This window comes from Zonotrichia albicollis, chromosome 11 (assembly GCF_047830755.1).
Source record: "Zonotrichia albicollis isolate bZonAlb1 chromosome 11, bZonAlb1.hap1, whole genome shotgun sequence".
Classification (NCBI taxonomy): domain Eukaryota; kingdom Metazoa; phylum Chordata; class Aves; order Passeriformes; family Passerellidae; genus Zonotrichia; species Zonotrichia albicollis.
The window spans coordinates 6608898-6623832 of NC_133829.1; the positions used below are offsets into that span (position 1 = coordinate 6608898).

The 14935-nt window shown below is 41.4% G+C and overlaps 1 protein-coding gene across 18 annotated transcripts in view; it reads left to right on the plus strand.

Annotated features, from left to right (window-relative positions):
* The window catches only part of AKAP13 (A-kinase anchoring protein 13), a 208791-nt gene that overhangs the window by 140291 nt on the left and 53565 nt on the right, over positions 1-14935 (plus strand). For all 18 annotated transcript variants that reach the window (XM_026791324.2, XM_026791323.2, XM_074549214.1 and 15 more), the window contains 2 exons: positions 5613-5694; positions 9639-9775. In XM_026791324.2, coding sequence (XP_026647125.2) covers positions 5613-5694; positions 9639-9775 — 219 coding nt within the window. The remainder of the gene's footprint in view (positions 1-5612; positions 5695-9638; positions 9776-14935) is intronic.

The window sequence follows — 14935 nt, forward strand, 5'->3', positions numbered from 1 at the left end:
CATTGCTGGGGATAAATGCACTCTAGGAATTTGGTGTTGCTCTTGCACCATAAAGAGCTAATTTATTCACTCATGTACATGTTCTGTGCTTGTAGGAGCCTTTTTTGGTGAAATCCTTTAATATCGTTTTCTGTTGCACTGCTGGCTTGTTACTATGCAAAAGGTCAGTTTGGACCTCCTTGAAAAAATGTCCTGATATGGTGTCACCAGCTCTGTAAAGATAAAAGACTCAGTGTAGCATATTCACAGTGCTAGAAGAAAAAATCTCCATAGAAATAATTGCAGAAATGCAAGAGTTGTCCATTTTGGCATACATTTGAGAATGTCTTTGGGTTCTGCATCTACCTGTTAATATCATCCCACAAAGCTAAGAGATACACAGGGAGATTACCATAATAATTTAAATAAAAAATAGATGTGGAACTTGCAAGCAAATTGATATGTCTGCTCTTAATATTGTCTGGCAAGATGATTGCCAAAGCAGTGATTGCTGCTCTTGATGTGAGTTTTGTGTGCATGGAGTCTTTCTGCAGCAACAGATGTTGAAGGAAAACAGTGGAAATTCCTTCCCCAGATGCCCCATCCTTCAAGCTCCTTTTCAAACGGTTTTGGAGGATCTTGAAAGGTGGTTCTTGTGAAGGGGGTAAATCAACTCTTGCTTTAGTTTCTAGTGCAGGAATTGCAGGCAACTGGATAATTTCATTGTAAATGGAACTGTAAAGTTAAAAGTTGCTCAGTATAAACATTGAACTCCAGTTATGTGTACAAATTTCTTTAATCCTATATGAAATTTTCAGAAACAGGAAATTCCTAGAAAATAATTACGATATGCATAGAACTTTTAAAAAAGCATTGTATAATTTCTGCTTATGAAACAAATTAATTATAATTGAATTTGAAATATTGCTTTTTTCTACTACTTCTATTCTGCAATAGATATTTAAAATGGATATTACTCAGTGTGGTGCACAATTATTTAATGATACACTAAGCAAGCTACAATTACTCTCCTAAATATTTTCCTATGTGCAGTAGTATCTGGTTTTAGCTGCGAGGTAGATCATAGTCTGGAAGCTGGGGAAAATAAAAGGAGAAAAATGGAAACTTGCACATTTAGGACAGAGTTAAAATAATGTGGAGAGAAGATGAATCTCCAGGGATCTGCTAGGAAATGAAAGTTAAAGTCATCTGGTTTCTTGTGCTCTGGAGATGTTGATTTATATCACGACCAGTGAGGTTGACAAGTGCAAACTTTTGCAATAGCAAAAGATTTCCTGGAAGGTCAGTGTGTTCTCTTTATTGTGAAATGGAAGGCAAGAAGAGTTAAAGTAAAACCAGAGGGAGAGAGAAAGGACTTTTCCATGCTGGAGATAGGAGCCAGGTAGTCCCTGGCCCTTGTGATGCCTGACCTCCAGCACCCAGCTCTGCCCTGGATATTGTTGGAGTGTCTTTGAGAAGGAGGTCCTGAGCCTGGTTTTATGGGCAGGCACCACACTGCATGGATTAGATAATTCCTTGTCCAAGGGGAGAGGAAGGAAGAGCCTGGGAGTGGAGTTTGGTGCCACTTACAGTTCCTGTGGGACAGAGGATGCCTCAGCCCAGGGTGTCTCACAGTGTCCAGTGCTGTCCTTTTCTTATGCATTAAATCACATCAAGTTTCAAGTTCAGGGTCTGCAGGAAGAGTCAGGAAATACCTGTGTGTGCCCAGAAGGAGCAATGGAACTATCTGCTGCTCGCAGCTCCAGCTGGTGTCCTAAAGGCATCTTTGAACATTTAGCCTGCTGGAGTTTCACCAGCAAACAGAAAATCCTGCAGGATTCAGTTTTTGGTGCCTGGGGATGTGCTTCCACGATTCATTCTGTGTCTGAGCTGCAGATAAACACATTCAGGCTTCTGTATGGAAAAATAGCTGGTTTTCTCCTGGCATTTCTTCAAGGGCTGTGTATTGAAACTCTGTTCCCAGAGGTTGTTTCATATTCCCTCTGCCACTGAAACAGCACTGCACCCTCTGCTCCCGCTGCAAAGACTTGGGATGCCTGGAATCGATGAGCTATAATCAGTGTGGGCAAGCAAGCAAGTGTGGGGCTTTTATCATCTTCTGTGGCCACCAGCCTGTGGTCCTGTCCTTGGGCTTCTCTCAGCAAAACTAGAAAATGGGGGGGAAAAGGGAGGAATTTTCTCACATGCAATGCACACGTGTCTGCACAATCCCAAGACAGCCTCATTTCACATTTCTCCATACTGGTACATTCCCCAGCTCCTGATGCTCAGGTGCTTTTATAAAGACAATTTCCTCTCCAGCTCTCAGTGTCTGTACCTGTAGTCAGTAGTCCTGAGTAAATGCAAGCAGAATTCAGGTGTTGAGGAGGGATCCCAGTACTCAGTGTTGGGCTTTGGATAGTGGGTTTGTGTTTTGAGGATCTATGGACCACCCAGTTCCCTGAGAGCACGCAGTAAACCTCCCTCAAAGCCTGTCTGGGCTCGTTTTTGGCCCAGGGAATACTTGTATATAGTAGTGGTTTCCTTTGTTTTTGTTTTGATGGTGATTATTATTTTTCCTGAATTAGGGCTACTGAGATAAATATTTAATTTCTAATGTTTTATTTGGTACATAATCAAGTATATCTGAAGCAGCATCTTAAACCTCAGTGTTACTCTCTCATTACTTCTTTTAATAGAGAAAAGCAGACGTTTTCAATACTTGGCAAAGCCACAGGGCTGAGGAGAGAACTGGCTGGGAAATTGGAAAAATGCTCAAATCTTTTTTGAAAAAATGCCAATGTCTATAATGCATTTTCATTGAATGACTCAATTGGTTCTATTAAAGGAAAATATATAATGTTAATTCAACCTAATATGGCTTATTCAACAGACAACTTGAACCTCTTCCTATTTTGCTTTCTTACTGCTAATTATTGAATGGGATGTTTAATTATTCCTTTCCAGTTGTGGATACCAGTATAAATCAGGAGCAGTTCCTTTGATTTTGATGGTGATTTGTTTAAAATTAAGAAGGGTCAGACTCTTCTTAAGGAGGAAGGAAGGAGGTTCAAGTCACTCAGAAGGAGACAGAATTTGATTTTGTATCTGAAACGGGTCATTCCTTTTTTTGTGTGGGCTTGAGCACATTTGCATTTGTCCTTCTATGTGTGTTCAACCTCAACCTCTATATTTGCCTTTAATAAAATATAAGAAAGTGTGGTGCAAATTTATTCTGCTTTGTCTGGAGAGAAAAGAATAACAGCATGGTATTTATTGACTTTACAGTCATCAAGTGGTATTTATTGACTTTGCAGCTCTTTTAAGACTAAAAAAAAAAAGAAATTCTGTGGTTAAGTTTAGATGCTAAGATTAGATGCCACACAGCCTCTCTGAGAACAGGGAGTGTCTTCTGTTGAAAGAATCAGAACATGACCAACTGTACATGCAACAGTTAAAATGCAACATCCTTGTGTTACTTTGGAAAGCAAAAAACACATTTTTCTGAAGTTTTGCTTACAAATCCTTTTTCAGATTGAAGATTGCTTCTCTTTTCCTAACTGCCTCTCATTTAATATGGATGCATTGTATGTAAAAGGGAGAAAATGGACACACAGTGGAGCAGAGGTGCGGGGAACACTGGGATCTTAGATGTGTGAACATAAAGGGGTGTGATGGGGTCTTGAGTGAATATCTGTATAATACAGTCAGGGAGTAAGAGCTGTAAAGTGTACATCATCCCTGGGAAAAATAGCCTGCGAAATTCCATGGAGGTGAGAGGGACATCCAGGTGGGACATGCACTGAGGTCACCCCAAGACCTGACTCTGGTAGAGCTCAACATCTTCACCTCTCCTGGGAAACTCCTGCTCTTTTTTCCCCCTCTCAGAAGAACTCTGTTCCTTCCCTGTCTCTGTCAGCAGGAGCTGCTGACTGGGGAAGGTCATGGCATCCTCTCCACTGGAGGATTTTAAGGGCACAGAGTTGGATTAGGACCTCTGAGATGGTAATTGAGCCTAACTTGGCGCAGCAGCAGGCAGGGACTAGCTGACCTGTCACAGGCCCTCCCAACCCCATTTTGTCATCGCACAAGTATGGAGGAGGACAAAACCTGAGGAAGAAAAATGTGCTGTAGCAAGGAGCTGCCAGGTCTGGGGGAGTGCAGGGTTGCCTGTGTGGTGTGGAGAGCAGGAGGTGCTGGCAGGAGCCCCTCGGGTGACAGGCAGGGGATGCAGCCAGAGCAGGGAGGAGCCAGCCAAGGGCTGCAGCAACACATTCCATGATCTCAGTGAGAGAGGAAACAAGGACGTGGGTCATTAGTCAAAGCAGCACGTCAGGTCAAGGGTAGGAGAGGCTTGGTTTTAATTTATTTTAGAAAATAAATAATAAGATGGCAAAAGCAGTACGTTTCATAGCATAGGAGGAAGGAGAACGTTGAGGGGATGGGAATTCAGCAAGGGGCTGCAAAAATAAAGCAGGATCATGGAGGAGAGTTGAATGTAGGTCAGAGGCTAAAAGTAAATAGTAAAACTTTGCTATTTGAAAGGTAGGAAAGGAAATTATTTCAGGAGATAAAAGGAAAGCCAGAGAGAAGGTAGGAGAAGTACTTGACATAAAAAATCAGGCTAAGTCATCCATTTCAGTAGCTTTCTTTTAGCTGCAACTTAACATGTGAGATCCTGTGTGTTGAGACAGGTCAGGAGGGGAAGTAACTTCTGGGTTTTGTGGTTTGGGACAGGTGAGATTTGCATGCAGTTGACAGTAAGGAAAGGCATTTGGCTCAAAGAAATGTCAGAGAGAGTAAAGGGGCTTGCAGGGTGTGCCAGCTGCAGACAAAAGTGATGGGAAGTGAATGTTGGATGAGCCAAGGATTGTGGATAGTCCAGTAGACTTCTGAGTCAAAATGTTGGACAGCACAACCCGAGTGAGGAAGATGAAAGCACAGGCAGAGGGAGGAGGAGGCTGAGAACAGATCAGTCATCCTTGCTGAAAGACTGGGAGTCATGGAAAAGGTGAAGGACGGGGTGAGGTGATAAGGGCTGATGTTGAAATAAACCATGTGATGTGTCTTAGTGTTAAAATGGGCATTTCTATCGTTGTCATTTCAGTTAATGCAGGCCCAAAGTGCTTCCTGTTCTCACCATGACTTGGGCACTTCCCAAGCCCTCTATTCCACATCACCAGAGCACTGTGCTATCTCTGAGCTAATTATCTGTACAGCAGTATGGGTGGTAAGGAATTTCTATTCTGTTGGTAGTGAACTGAGGCTTAAATCAGAAGAGTATATCCCTGCAGTCCCGCTACAAGTGGAGGTGGGACTTGAGGCCAAGGTTATCCAGTCCTCTACTAGTAGCTTAAACACTGACTCATCCTCCCTCTGATCTCCTTCCTTGAGCAGGAGCCACCTTCAAATCAAACTTTCCATGGAGAAATAAAGGGTTTTGGCATATTCTAATGGTTTGTTTAGCAATGCCGAAATAAAATCGTATGTTACTTTTGACACTTTTATTATTGGGAAAAAATTAAGCCGTAACTCTGAATCTGCTGGTTGATGCAGAGGGATATTGGAGAAGAAACTAACAGGGGTGCTGGTGAGAGTGGCCTTTCTCTGATGTGCTGTGATGTGTTTTGCAGATAAACCGTGGGAGCTGGTGTCCGCTGGAGCCATGTCCTGACCCCTCCCTGCTGGAGCGCAAGCGCACGCAGGAGTCTCCAGGTGAGCCCCACCAGCAGCCCTGCTCCCCACCTTTTCTATCCCTCCTTTTCTCCCTGTCCTCCTCCTCACCTTTTCTATCCTCCTTTCCTCCCTGTCCTCCCCACTTTTTCCATCCTCCCTTCCTTCCTGCTTTTGACATCCTGGCCATGATGGCCCTCCTCCTCACCTTTTCTATCCTCCTTTTCTCCCCATCCTCCTCACCTTTTCTATCCTCCTTTGCACCTTGTCCTCCTCACTTTTTTTATCCCTCCTTTCTCCCTGTCCTCCTCCTCACCTTTTCTATTCCCCCTTTTCTCCCTGTTTTTGACATCCTGGCCTGGATGGGGAAAACACATAAATTAAATAAACTGTGTAATGACTGTGCTGTGAGTCATTGTTAGCACATGGCTGCAGCACTTGACTAGCAGGGAGCTGTGTAGTGTGTCACCATCTCAAATAACTCTGCATTTCAAGTGCTTCAGTATTTTGATTTTTCCTCCCCTTTTCTTTTTTCTAAATGAACTTGAAAGATGTTGCAAGCAGTGCACAGACATGGTTTCTAGCTGAAAGGATAATTTTGTAAAAGAAAAAAGCCAGAAATTTGAGCTCCTAAATCCATATTTAAACCCAAATGAGTGGCTTGAGATTTTACTTTTTTTCCCCCTCCCTCTGAAAGTTGCCATGATTCCAGGCTCAGGAAGCAGGAAGGCTGTTCAGAGCCATGGTTCCCACACCCTGCCCACCAGCTGTGCCAAGCTCCCATCCCAGCCCTGCGTGCTGGCTGGTGCTTTCTGGCTCTTCCACTGGGACACAAAATCTAGTCTGGGCAAGCTTCAAAGAAGGCTTGGTGTCCAAGATAAAAAAGCATTTCCTTTCACTGGATTATGCGTGTTCGAAACAAATAGAGTAATTTATCAGGGCCCTGAATAGGGACTTTGCTTAGGCTGCTCATGGAGAGGAGGCTTTTTGCCCTGCTGTCCTTATGAGCAGGGGTCTCATCCAAATCTCCTTCAATTTATCTGAGACTTGAAAGAAAATGACTGAGTGTCAGTGTGAAGTTTAAACTCAGTCTGTCAGACTGTAGGCTAAGAAGGGATAGTGTGGCTTAGTGACCTGAGCGGTTTATCCTAAATAGAAGTTCTAGCTCACTCAAAGTTAAATAAGAACTTTTTAATAAACAACAAAAATACAAAAATACAAAAATACTGCTCTTGTTTAGAAAAATCATTAACAGCAATAGCTGTTTCAGGAGTGTTTTACAAGAAAACCTGTGGTAATGCTATGTCTCTTTACCAATTATATCTGTGAATCCTTTGCCTCTTGGTACAGTATTTTTGTGCTTCAGGCAATAGTTACTGCAAACCATTTATCTGCTAAAGTACATGGACTCATTTGACTTGCTAAATATATAATCACATATTCCTATGGATCACTATCAGTTGCACACCTATTAATTATCTAATGCACTATTACACTATAGAAACTTAATATTAACTATGTAATTAGATAGCTGTATATACAAATTTATATTAATAATTATAGTAATACATATCTGTAACACAGACATAAAGAGATAGTTTTTTAAGTAAATGTGCTCTCCAGATGGACTAAAGCAGCAGAAGGATCTCAGGTTATGCAGGTTCTGGCCTTTCTAGAAATAATATTGTTACTGCACAGGCATCCTCCTGCTGCTCTGTGGTGCTGGTCAGCATAGAGAGGGCAAGAAAAATCTGGCAACACTTAACAGCAATAAACCACAAGCTGTCAGTATGGCTAACTTAAAAATACAATACTTGATAAGGAATTAGACCTTTTTAATCTGCTGAAATTACTTGAAAGGTCAGAGACCTCAGATCTTAGAAGGTAACTTCAGAAATTGGAGCTTCTCATTTTCTGTCTATGTTTTTGAAATTAGGTGTGCAGAGGAGTGTAGCAAATGCATAATTATCAGCATGGAATTGAAGGGCTCAGCCCTGGCTTGGAGGACAGAAGAGTTTGGAAAATGTACAGAAGATATTGCTTGGAAATGTTCTTCCTAGAGCTTTTTTCTCTGTATTTTTTTTTGCCTTTATATTATGCACAGAAGTGTTGCCAGGGATGTGAGACACAGAGCCTGGCTTTGTGCAGCGTCTGCAATTGAAAACAAACCCAGCAAACTGAGAAAAGGGGAGGGAGAAAATGGAGAAAATACACACACCTCCAACCAAAAGTAAAGGGAAGAGAGGGCTTGGGAATGAGTTTCTCAGCAGAAATGAGCTGAGGAGTGTGGAGGGGTCCCCATCACCCTGCTCCTCATCCTTCTTCCTCTCTGCTTCATCATCTCCTCCTGGGGAGCTTTGCTGCCTCTCGTGCTTCATCCTCAGGCAGAGGTATCCATGCACATCTGAGCTGTCCCCACTGATTTTCCAGTGGAACGTGGCTGGAGCCCCTTTGTTTTTCAGTCTGGGCTGTGGACATGCGGTGCTGGCTGCCAGCTGGATGAACAGCACCTGGCCCACGTCCCCACAGCCGCTCCGTCTCTTCTTTCCCTTCATCCCCCCTTCTCCTCTCCCCTCCCTTCTCCCCCTCGGTGATGGAAAAGCAGTTCACATTTTCCAGGTTTACTGAAAGGGGAACAGGAGCAGCTGCAGCATCCAATAAGTGCTTTTCCAACTCTCCACAGTGTGGAAATTCCTCTGTGGGGTAATGGGGTTTCTGACTGGCTTCAGCTCCCCCTGCCCCAAATGGGGTCAGCCCCACCACTATCAAAGTAATTCTGTTTTCTCCAGAGGTGGAGTCACTGCCATCACGTGGGATGTGGCCAAAGTGTTCCATAGCTGTTGTCAGGCTCAGATTAAGGATGGGGAAGGCAAAGAAGTGACCTTAAGCTACCAAACCTGTCGTCCTTTCAGTGATGTTTAAGCTTGATTTCACCAAGGATGGAGTTAGGGAGGTATAATTTAAGACTGAACTAATATTTTATTGCCCTGGCTCCTCTCCAGACAGCTGAGCACATTTTGGATCTGTTTAGTTAGAGGAGGTGCAAAATAGCACCTTTCTTAAAAAAAAGGAACAAACTAATAATTAGAAAATATTTTGAACTGGGAAATTTGTGTTCAATTTTTGCCAAAATTATAATTTATACTTTTTCCTGAAGGGTGAACAAATAAAATATGTACAGGCATTTCTTAAGCAAATACTTGTCTGTTAAAGGTTTTGGAAAGAGGGCTTTTGCAGGGGCTGCAGTCTAGTTCTGTACTTCTGATTAACCCAGTGCAAACAGCTGGAAGCACTTGAGAAAAAAAGAGGTGCAACATGCTTATATTTCAATGTCAGGAGTTACAAAAGCTGAGAGGTTTTTTAAAAAATCACTTAATTTTTTAATCTTGATAAAGTAAAGCTTGTCATGGAATTCACACTAGTGCTTTTTCAGTAAGGAGTGTACAAGAAATTGAGTAATTGTCCAAAATATGTATTAAAAACACTTTGGCATTTAGAGGGAATTGATTCTTTGAGAAAGAAAGCAAATATTGACAAGTGATATTTTTATATTTATTGAATATGAATCTAATGTTATATTTGTTTAAATCTCTAGGAAACATCCCACATGCACTGTTATGGGATACCTCATATGTAGTATATTTATCAGCACCTCAAGCTACAAGTGTTTTCAGCTTTTCATGCAGAATTTCAGTTTGCACCATGTACTTCAATGATGCACTTAAAAAGGAGTTTTAAACTCTGGAATAAATAATTTGAGAATTCCTAGGCAGTTTTGAGAGGTGAACAAATGTCTAAAGCTTTATTTGTAAAGCTGTGTGTTTTAAATCCTGGAATTCACTGAGAGAATGGAGTCTGATGGTTTTACCAGTACTGAATCCAGGGGTAGAAATGCTAGTTATAGATACTTTTAATGACCACCAAAATAAATGTGTGGATGCTGCAGAAAGCCTCAGGTTGTGACTCTTTGTGCTTTGCTCCTGCAGAATGTGAGAACTTCTTGGAGGATGGGCTGAGCAGCGTCTGTGCCTCGTCTCGGGGTGCTCTTAAAAGAGAGTCCGGGAGTGAGTCTGACCTCTTCCCCTTGCCTGGTGATGGGATGGATGACCTTGTCTTTGGGAAGGTAAGAAAGCCTGGTTGGGATATGGTTAAAAAAGCCCCTGATAAACCCATGCAGCACACACCGATCATCTTGGTTTCTCTGGTGAGTTGGAAAGCTGGAAGTGATTATCCTGGAACCAAATAGATGGGAAGGATCCGGTCTCCTCCTTGGGTGCAGCAGCATGAGGGATGTATTTACTTGCAGCAGAATTCCAAAAGCTGTGCAGCCCCCAGTGGTTAAAAAAATGGAAGTAATTTTGTCTGTCCAAAAGTAAATCAGGCACCAGAGAAAGAGTTGAAAAGGTGGATTTTCTTGCAAGGTCATTAGGGATTGCACAGACGATATGAAATCCATCTTTAACTCATGTAACAAAAAGCTTTTCTCCAGTAAACCATGACCTCTGTGCTGATACCTTCATATTTATATGCTGTAATTCTCAGAGGAACCAGTGTTTTTCTGTAAATTCAGTGTCATAGGAAGGAAACACTCATTCTAAATACTTCAGGCCAATTCCAGGGAATAGTTTTGTTGCCTAGGCAACATACCTCTAATGCCTGTTTACTTGCAAGTAGAATGAAAGTGTTTTCAGGTTTGCTTAAAATCAACAACAGAAGTCATTGCTAACCTTAGTCATCCCTGTACCCTTTGTGTTGCTGAGGAGGAGTGGGAGAGACCTGAGAGGCAGAGCTGAGCAGAGGATGTGCCTCCCTTTGGCATCATTCTTTTGCATCTACGTCAGAGCAGCCTAAATTTGTTCAGGGGGGTCGTTAGGTTTTTGCTCTTGCTGGTAATTTGTACTCTTCTTGGCATAAGCAGATGATGAAAAAGCAATCAGAAAGAATAAAGTGATGTAGAATCAGAAGTGATGTGACCTTTCTTTAGAGCAACCATCACTGTGGTCTCCATGAAATCCCATTCTTTGGTTCAGCTGCAGCTCACAGGTTTGGGCAGGCACAGCTCCTGCTCTGAAAACCATAACTCTCAGAGCAGCTTTCACACTGGCTTTCTGAGAAATGTATTGATTGAAACAGAGTTCTGTTTTCTGAAATCAAATCAGATGCTGGTGAATATTTTCCAGCAGGATGGGAAGCACCACAGCCCAGGCTGAGTGATCTCATGAGCTATAAATGAGCAGTAAAGTCATCCTCCATGCACGTGGTAGGGCACAGAGCTCACCAGCCTCGCCCTTTCCCATCCTGCTGTCAGAAGGATCTGGGGCCCTGGGCTGTCAGGGGACAAGGCTGTTTGGCAGAGCAGGCTGTCTTCAGTTCCCTTGTGTAGAGTGTCACAGGCTATGACAGGCAGCTGCCATTTGAGCCTGATTTAATTCTTGTATGGGAAAGTGTGGGAGAAGAGTGCAGTGGGAACACAGCAAAGTTTGTATTATACAGAATTCTAGCTTTTCCACTTTCTCATGTGGAAAGTTTCCTTCTTCAAATACGGGAAAGAAAGACTAAAATATAACCAGTGTAGCAGGGATGCCATAGGGAAGGGAGAAGGTGGTAGGGAAAGCAGGTCTTCAATTGCCAGTGGAGAGAGGGCAAAGGCAGGAGTTCTCTTCTTTGTAGAAAGGGAATTCCTTAATTTGGCAGCCTTTGCATTGTTCTCATCATGCAGTGGGTTGCAGACTTTGTATTCAAATGGCTTCAAAAGGTCCCTGAGTTGAGTTTAGGAAGTTATTCAAAGCTAATCTCAACCTCAGTTGCTTTGTCTTCATTTTCCTGAACAATTTGATTCCTTGTCTCCTTTCTCAGGATCTATCTGAGTATTTTTTCTGCAGTTGAAGGTATTTCTAAAGGACCAGAAAAACTAATTTAGTATGGCAAGCTCGTTCCTTAATTAAATCTTTTTTGGTTTTACAATACTGAATACAGGTGGTAGAAATGCAAATTATAGATATTTTTAATGACCACCAAAATAAATGGCAGCTATAATATCTTGTCTAAAAAAATAGTGTAAGATGCTTGTCATGGCTGTAGTTGATTATTTATAAACCTATGAAGTAGTTTCTGTATCAAATTGGGAAGAGACAGAGTATGTTTATGAACAAAAAGAGGATCTCAAACCTTTCAGTGTCATGGTGATTATTGTTATTACTAGTTCTGTTCTTGTTTCCCCTTTCTGTGGAGCAAGAGTTAACCTTTTGTCTACTAGAGTTGTTTTTTGTGGGTTTTTTTTAATTGTAGAAATAACTCCTTCTTTGCTAACTGTTTAATGCATTAAAATAAATGTAGGGAGAACAAGTTGCTGTCTGTGCAAGCTCTTTGGGCTGCTTCCGCTTGAAATGCATTGACTGAAAGCCCTGGTTCTGTCCCAAAACCATGAAGAATTGGGGTCTGTGGGGTCACAAAATCTGCAGGTGCCTTACCCTGTCCCCTGGTGTTCGTTGTGTGCTCCTCTCCCATCTCCTTCCCTTCTCCTGTGCTTGTTGCATTTCTTTTTCTCTCCAGGACATGTGCTGAGCTGTGGAACATGAGCTGTCAGCTTCAGGGAGCTTTAACACTAAAACCTGCCCTTTTTTCAGAATATACAGGCTATCACTGAGACTCAGAAGTTGCTTCCAAGTCCATGGCTTCAGCAAAATGTTTATTTTATTTTTTTTTTGCGTCAGCACTTCATTCCCATGTCCTCATCATCCTGCTTTTCCCTCTCTGTCCCAGACAGCCATCTGGGCAGGCTTTGCAGCATCCTCCTTCTGGAATGATTAATGCTGCATAAGGTCATTTCTCACAATCATCTGGCAGCATCCTGGGGTGGAGCCCATGTGCTTTGCTCATCTTTAACTTTCAACCAGCCACCAAAGTCCAGCCTTACTGGGAAGCTTTTTAATGTGCCTCTTGGGAAATGATTCAGATGAAGGGAGTCAGGGACCCACAGATCGTTGTCAAAGGAAGGGGTTGCAACTCAGAGTCGTGAATATTGTTTAATTTCTGTCTTTGTTTTGGTTTGCTCTGAGAAAATACTCAAATACTTAAAAGTTTTGCATTTATTTTTGCTGAGTTGTTGTATCTCTTAAAAAAAAAAAGGCAATCAAAAAAAAAGCCCCAACAGCTGTGCAAAAAAAGAAACAAACCCGAAGGAATAAAACTTTTAAGGGAGAGGCTTTCACGTCCACTCCAAATCATAAAAGTTATGATAAATACTTTGTAGAAGGCCACTCTTGAGGTGAATTTTAGGGAACCTAAAACCATAGGCAAATCCAAATTAAAAAATTACTCTGCTCAATTATATATCAAGCCAACTAAAGGTGTTGATTCCTTTAGTAGAATGGTATTCCAAATAAACTTCAGGATTACATGGTTCAATTTTTTCATCTTATTTTTTAAAATACCCTAACACCTTTAATATCTTTGAAGCTCAGGGGACAGAGAAAGTTTGTGTCTCAGCACTTTGCATGTTGTGATCATGGAAATTATAGAAAGAACATTTGAATTCCCCTTATCAAGACCTCCTACAGTGAAGGAATTTAGTTGAAATAGTTATCTTATACCCCCACCATCCCAGTGATTTCTGTTATGCATGGAGAAGTACATGTGCCTTTTCTAGAATACTCACTTTTACACCTTATCTTATTTTTTCTTAGAAGCTTCTCAGCAAATACGGAGGGCAAAGAAAATGCCTGTTAGAAAATGTCTGTAAAGGCTGAGGTGCAATCCAGCACACCTAACTTGAAGAAAATTAATATTTCTGTAATGTTTCTTTTTTTCTGTAGGAAAAGAACACGTTCTGTTCTGCAAACATGGTATTTTCTTACTCAAATAGGATTAAAGAACAATGCATATTTACTGGCCAGATAGCCAATTTTTTTGCAGTGGTGACTACAATATAGATGTTTTAGATGTGTCAGCCACACTTGGCATTTTTCAGACAGAGTCGTCTTTCACATTAACTGTTTTCCTTTGTTAAAAAAATATCATTGAAATGACGGCAGAATATTTTTAGAAGAATAAGCATGGGCCACGAGTTCAAGGGAATTGTGCATTGTGTTCTGTCGTCAGTTGAATGCTCAAGGTAAAAGTTAAAATGGAAAGTTAAAATGGATCAAATGTATTTCCCCCTTTTCAGACATCTCCTTGAGCTGCATTTTCTGATAAAAGCCCTAAATCTTCCTTGTTAGGGAAGTGGTTTTTGTTGTGTATTTCAAACTGCAGCAGTATTCTCATCTGGGAAATAAAAATTCCTCTTTTTACTCTAATTCCTCTCTAGTTAATTTGGTGTTCTGCACTATTGTTTTTAGATTTGCATCCAGATTGAAAGTTTCCCAACTCTCCCATGCTTCACACAGCTGCTGGGGTGAAGTCAGTCCTCTCCTCTCCTGCTCTGCTGCCCCAATCCCAGAATCACAGAAGGCACCTTAAAGTTCATCTTTTTCCAAAGCCCCCAACACCTTCCACTAGACCAGGTTGCTCCAAAGCCCCATCCAGTCTGATCTAATGTCTGACAGTATTTTTCTGTCTTAGAAAAGTGGCAGACTGTTTCCTCCACTGTAGGAGTGTTATCTACATAATGACTGCTTGATTTGTCTGTGTTTAAGCAATTCAGTAAGCTCTCATCGTGACTCACACAAATATCAGATTGTCTTGAATACTGCTGAACATCATCAGAAACTTCTCAGGGCTTCCATTTCAGCTCTCTTTTCTTTAAGTCTCAGCTTCCTATTCAAATGTATCAAATCCATAGTTCACTAGTTTACAGAACACAGTTTTCTGAAATTCACTGTTCGTATTTGACATAGCTTAAGGTGAAGTGAATGTTTTTGGAGGAATGTATTTTTAGTGTGTTTTTTAATGCTTTGTGTTTAAAAGGTTCTTGTATTTTGGTGTTGTGCTGTGGATGCTGTTTTGGTTTTTTTTTTCCCCTCTGTTTCCCTTTGATGGATGTGAGAGGGGAAGCAGTGTGACAGCATTTAGTTAAACCATCTCAAGAACATTATTGTGTACCTGTTAAACTGAACCAAGAATAAAAAATAGCTAAGCTTTAAACAGGGCTTCTCTCTGAATAGTGAAATATTAGATTAGAAGATATTTTTAATATCTCAGTTTCTTTTTGTTCAGTCAAATAAAAAGCTGATAGCTTATAGTGTGCGCCCCTCACATAAAGCACAGAAAAACAAAAGTCTCTAGACTTTTAGCACTACTCCTGCTCATCCTTCCCTCCATGTGGTCTGATGCCCATCTTTCC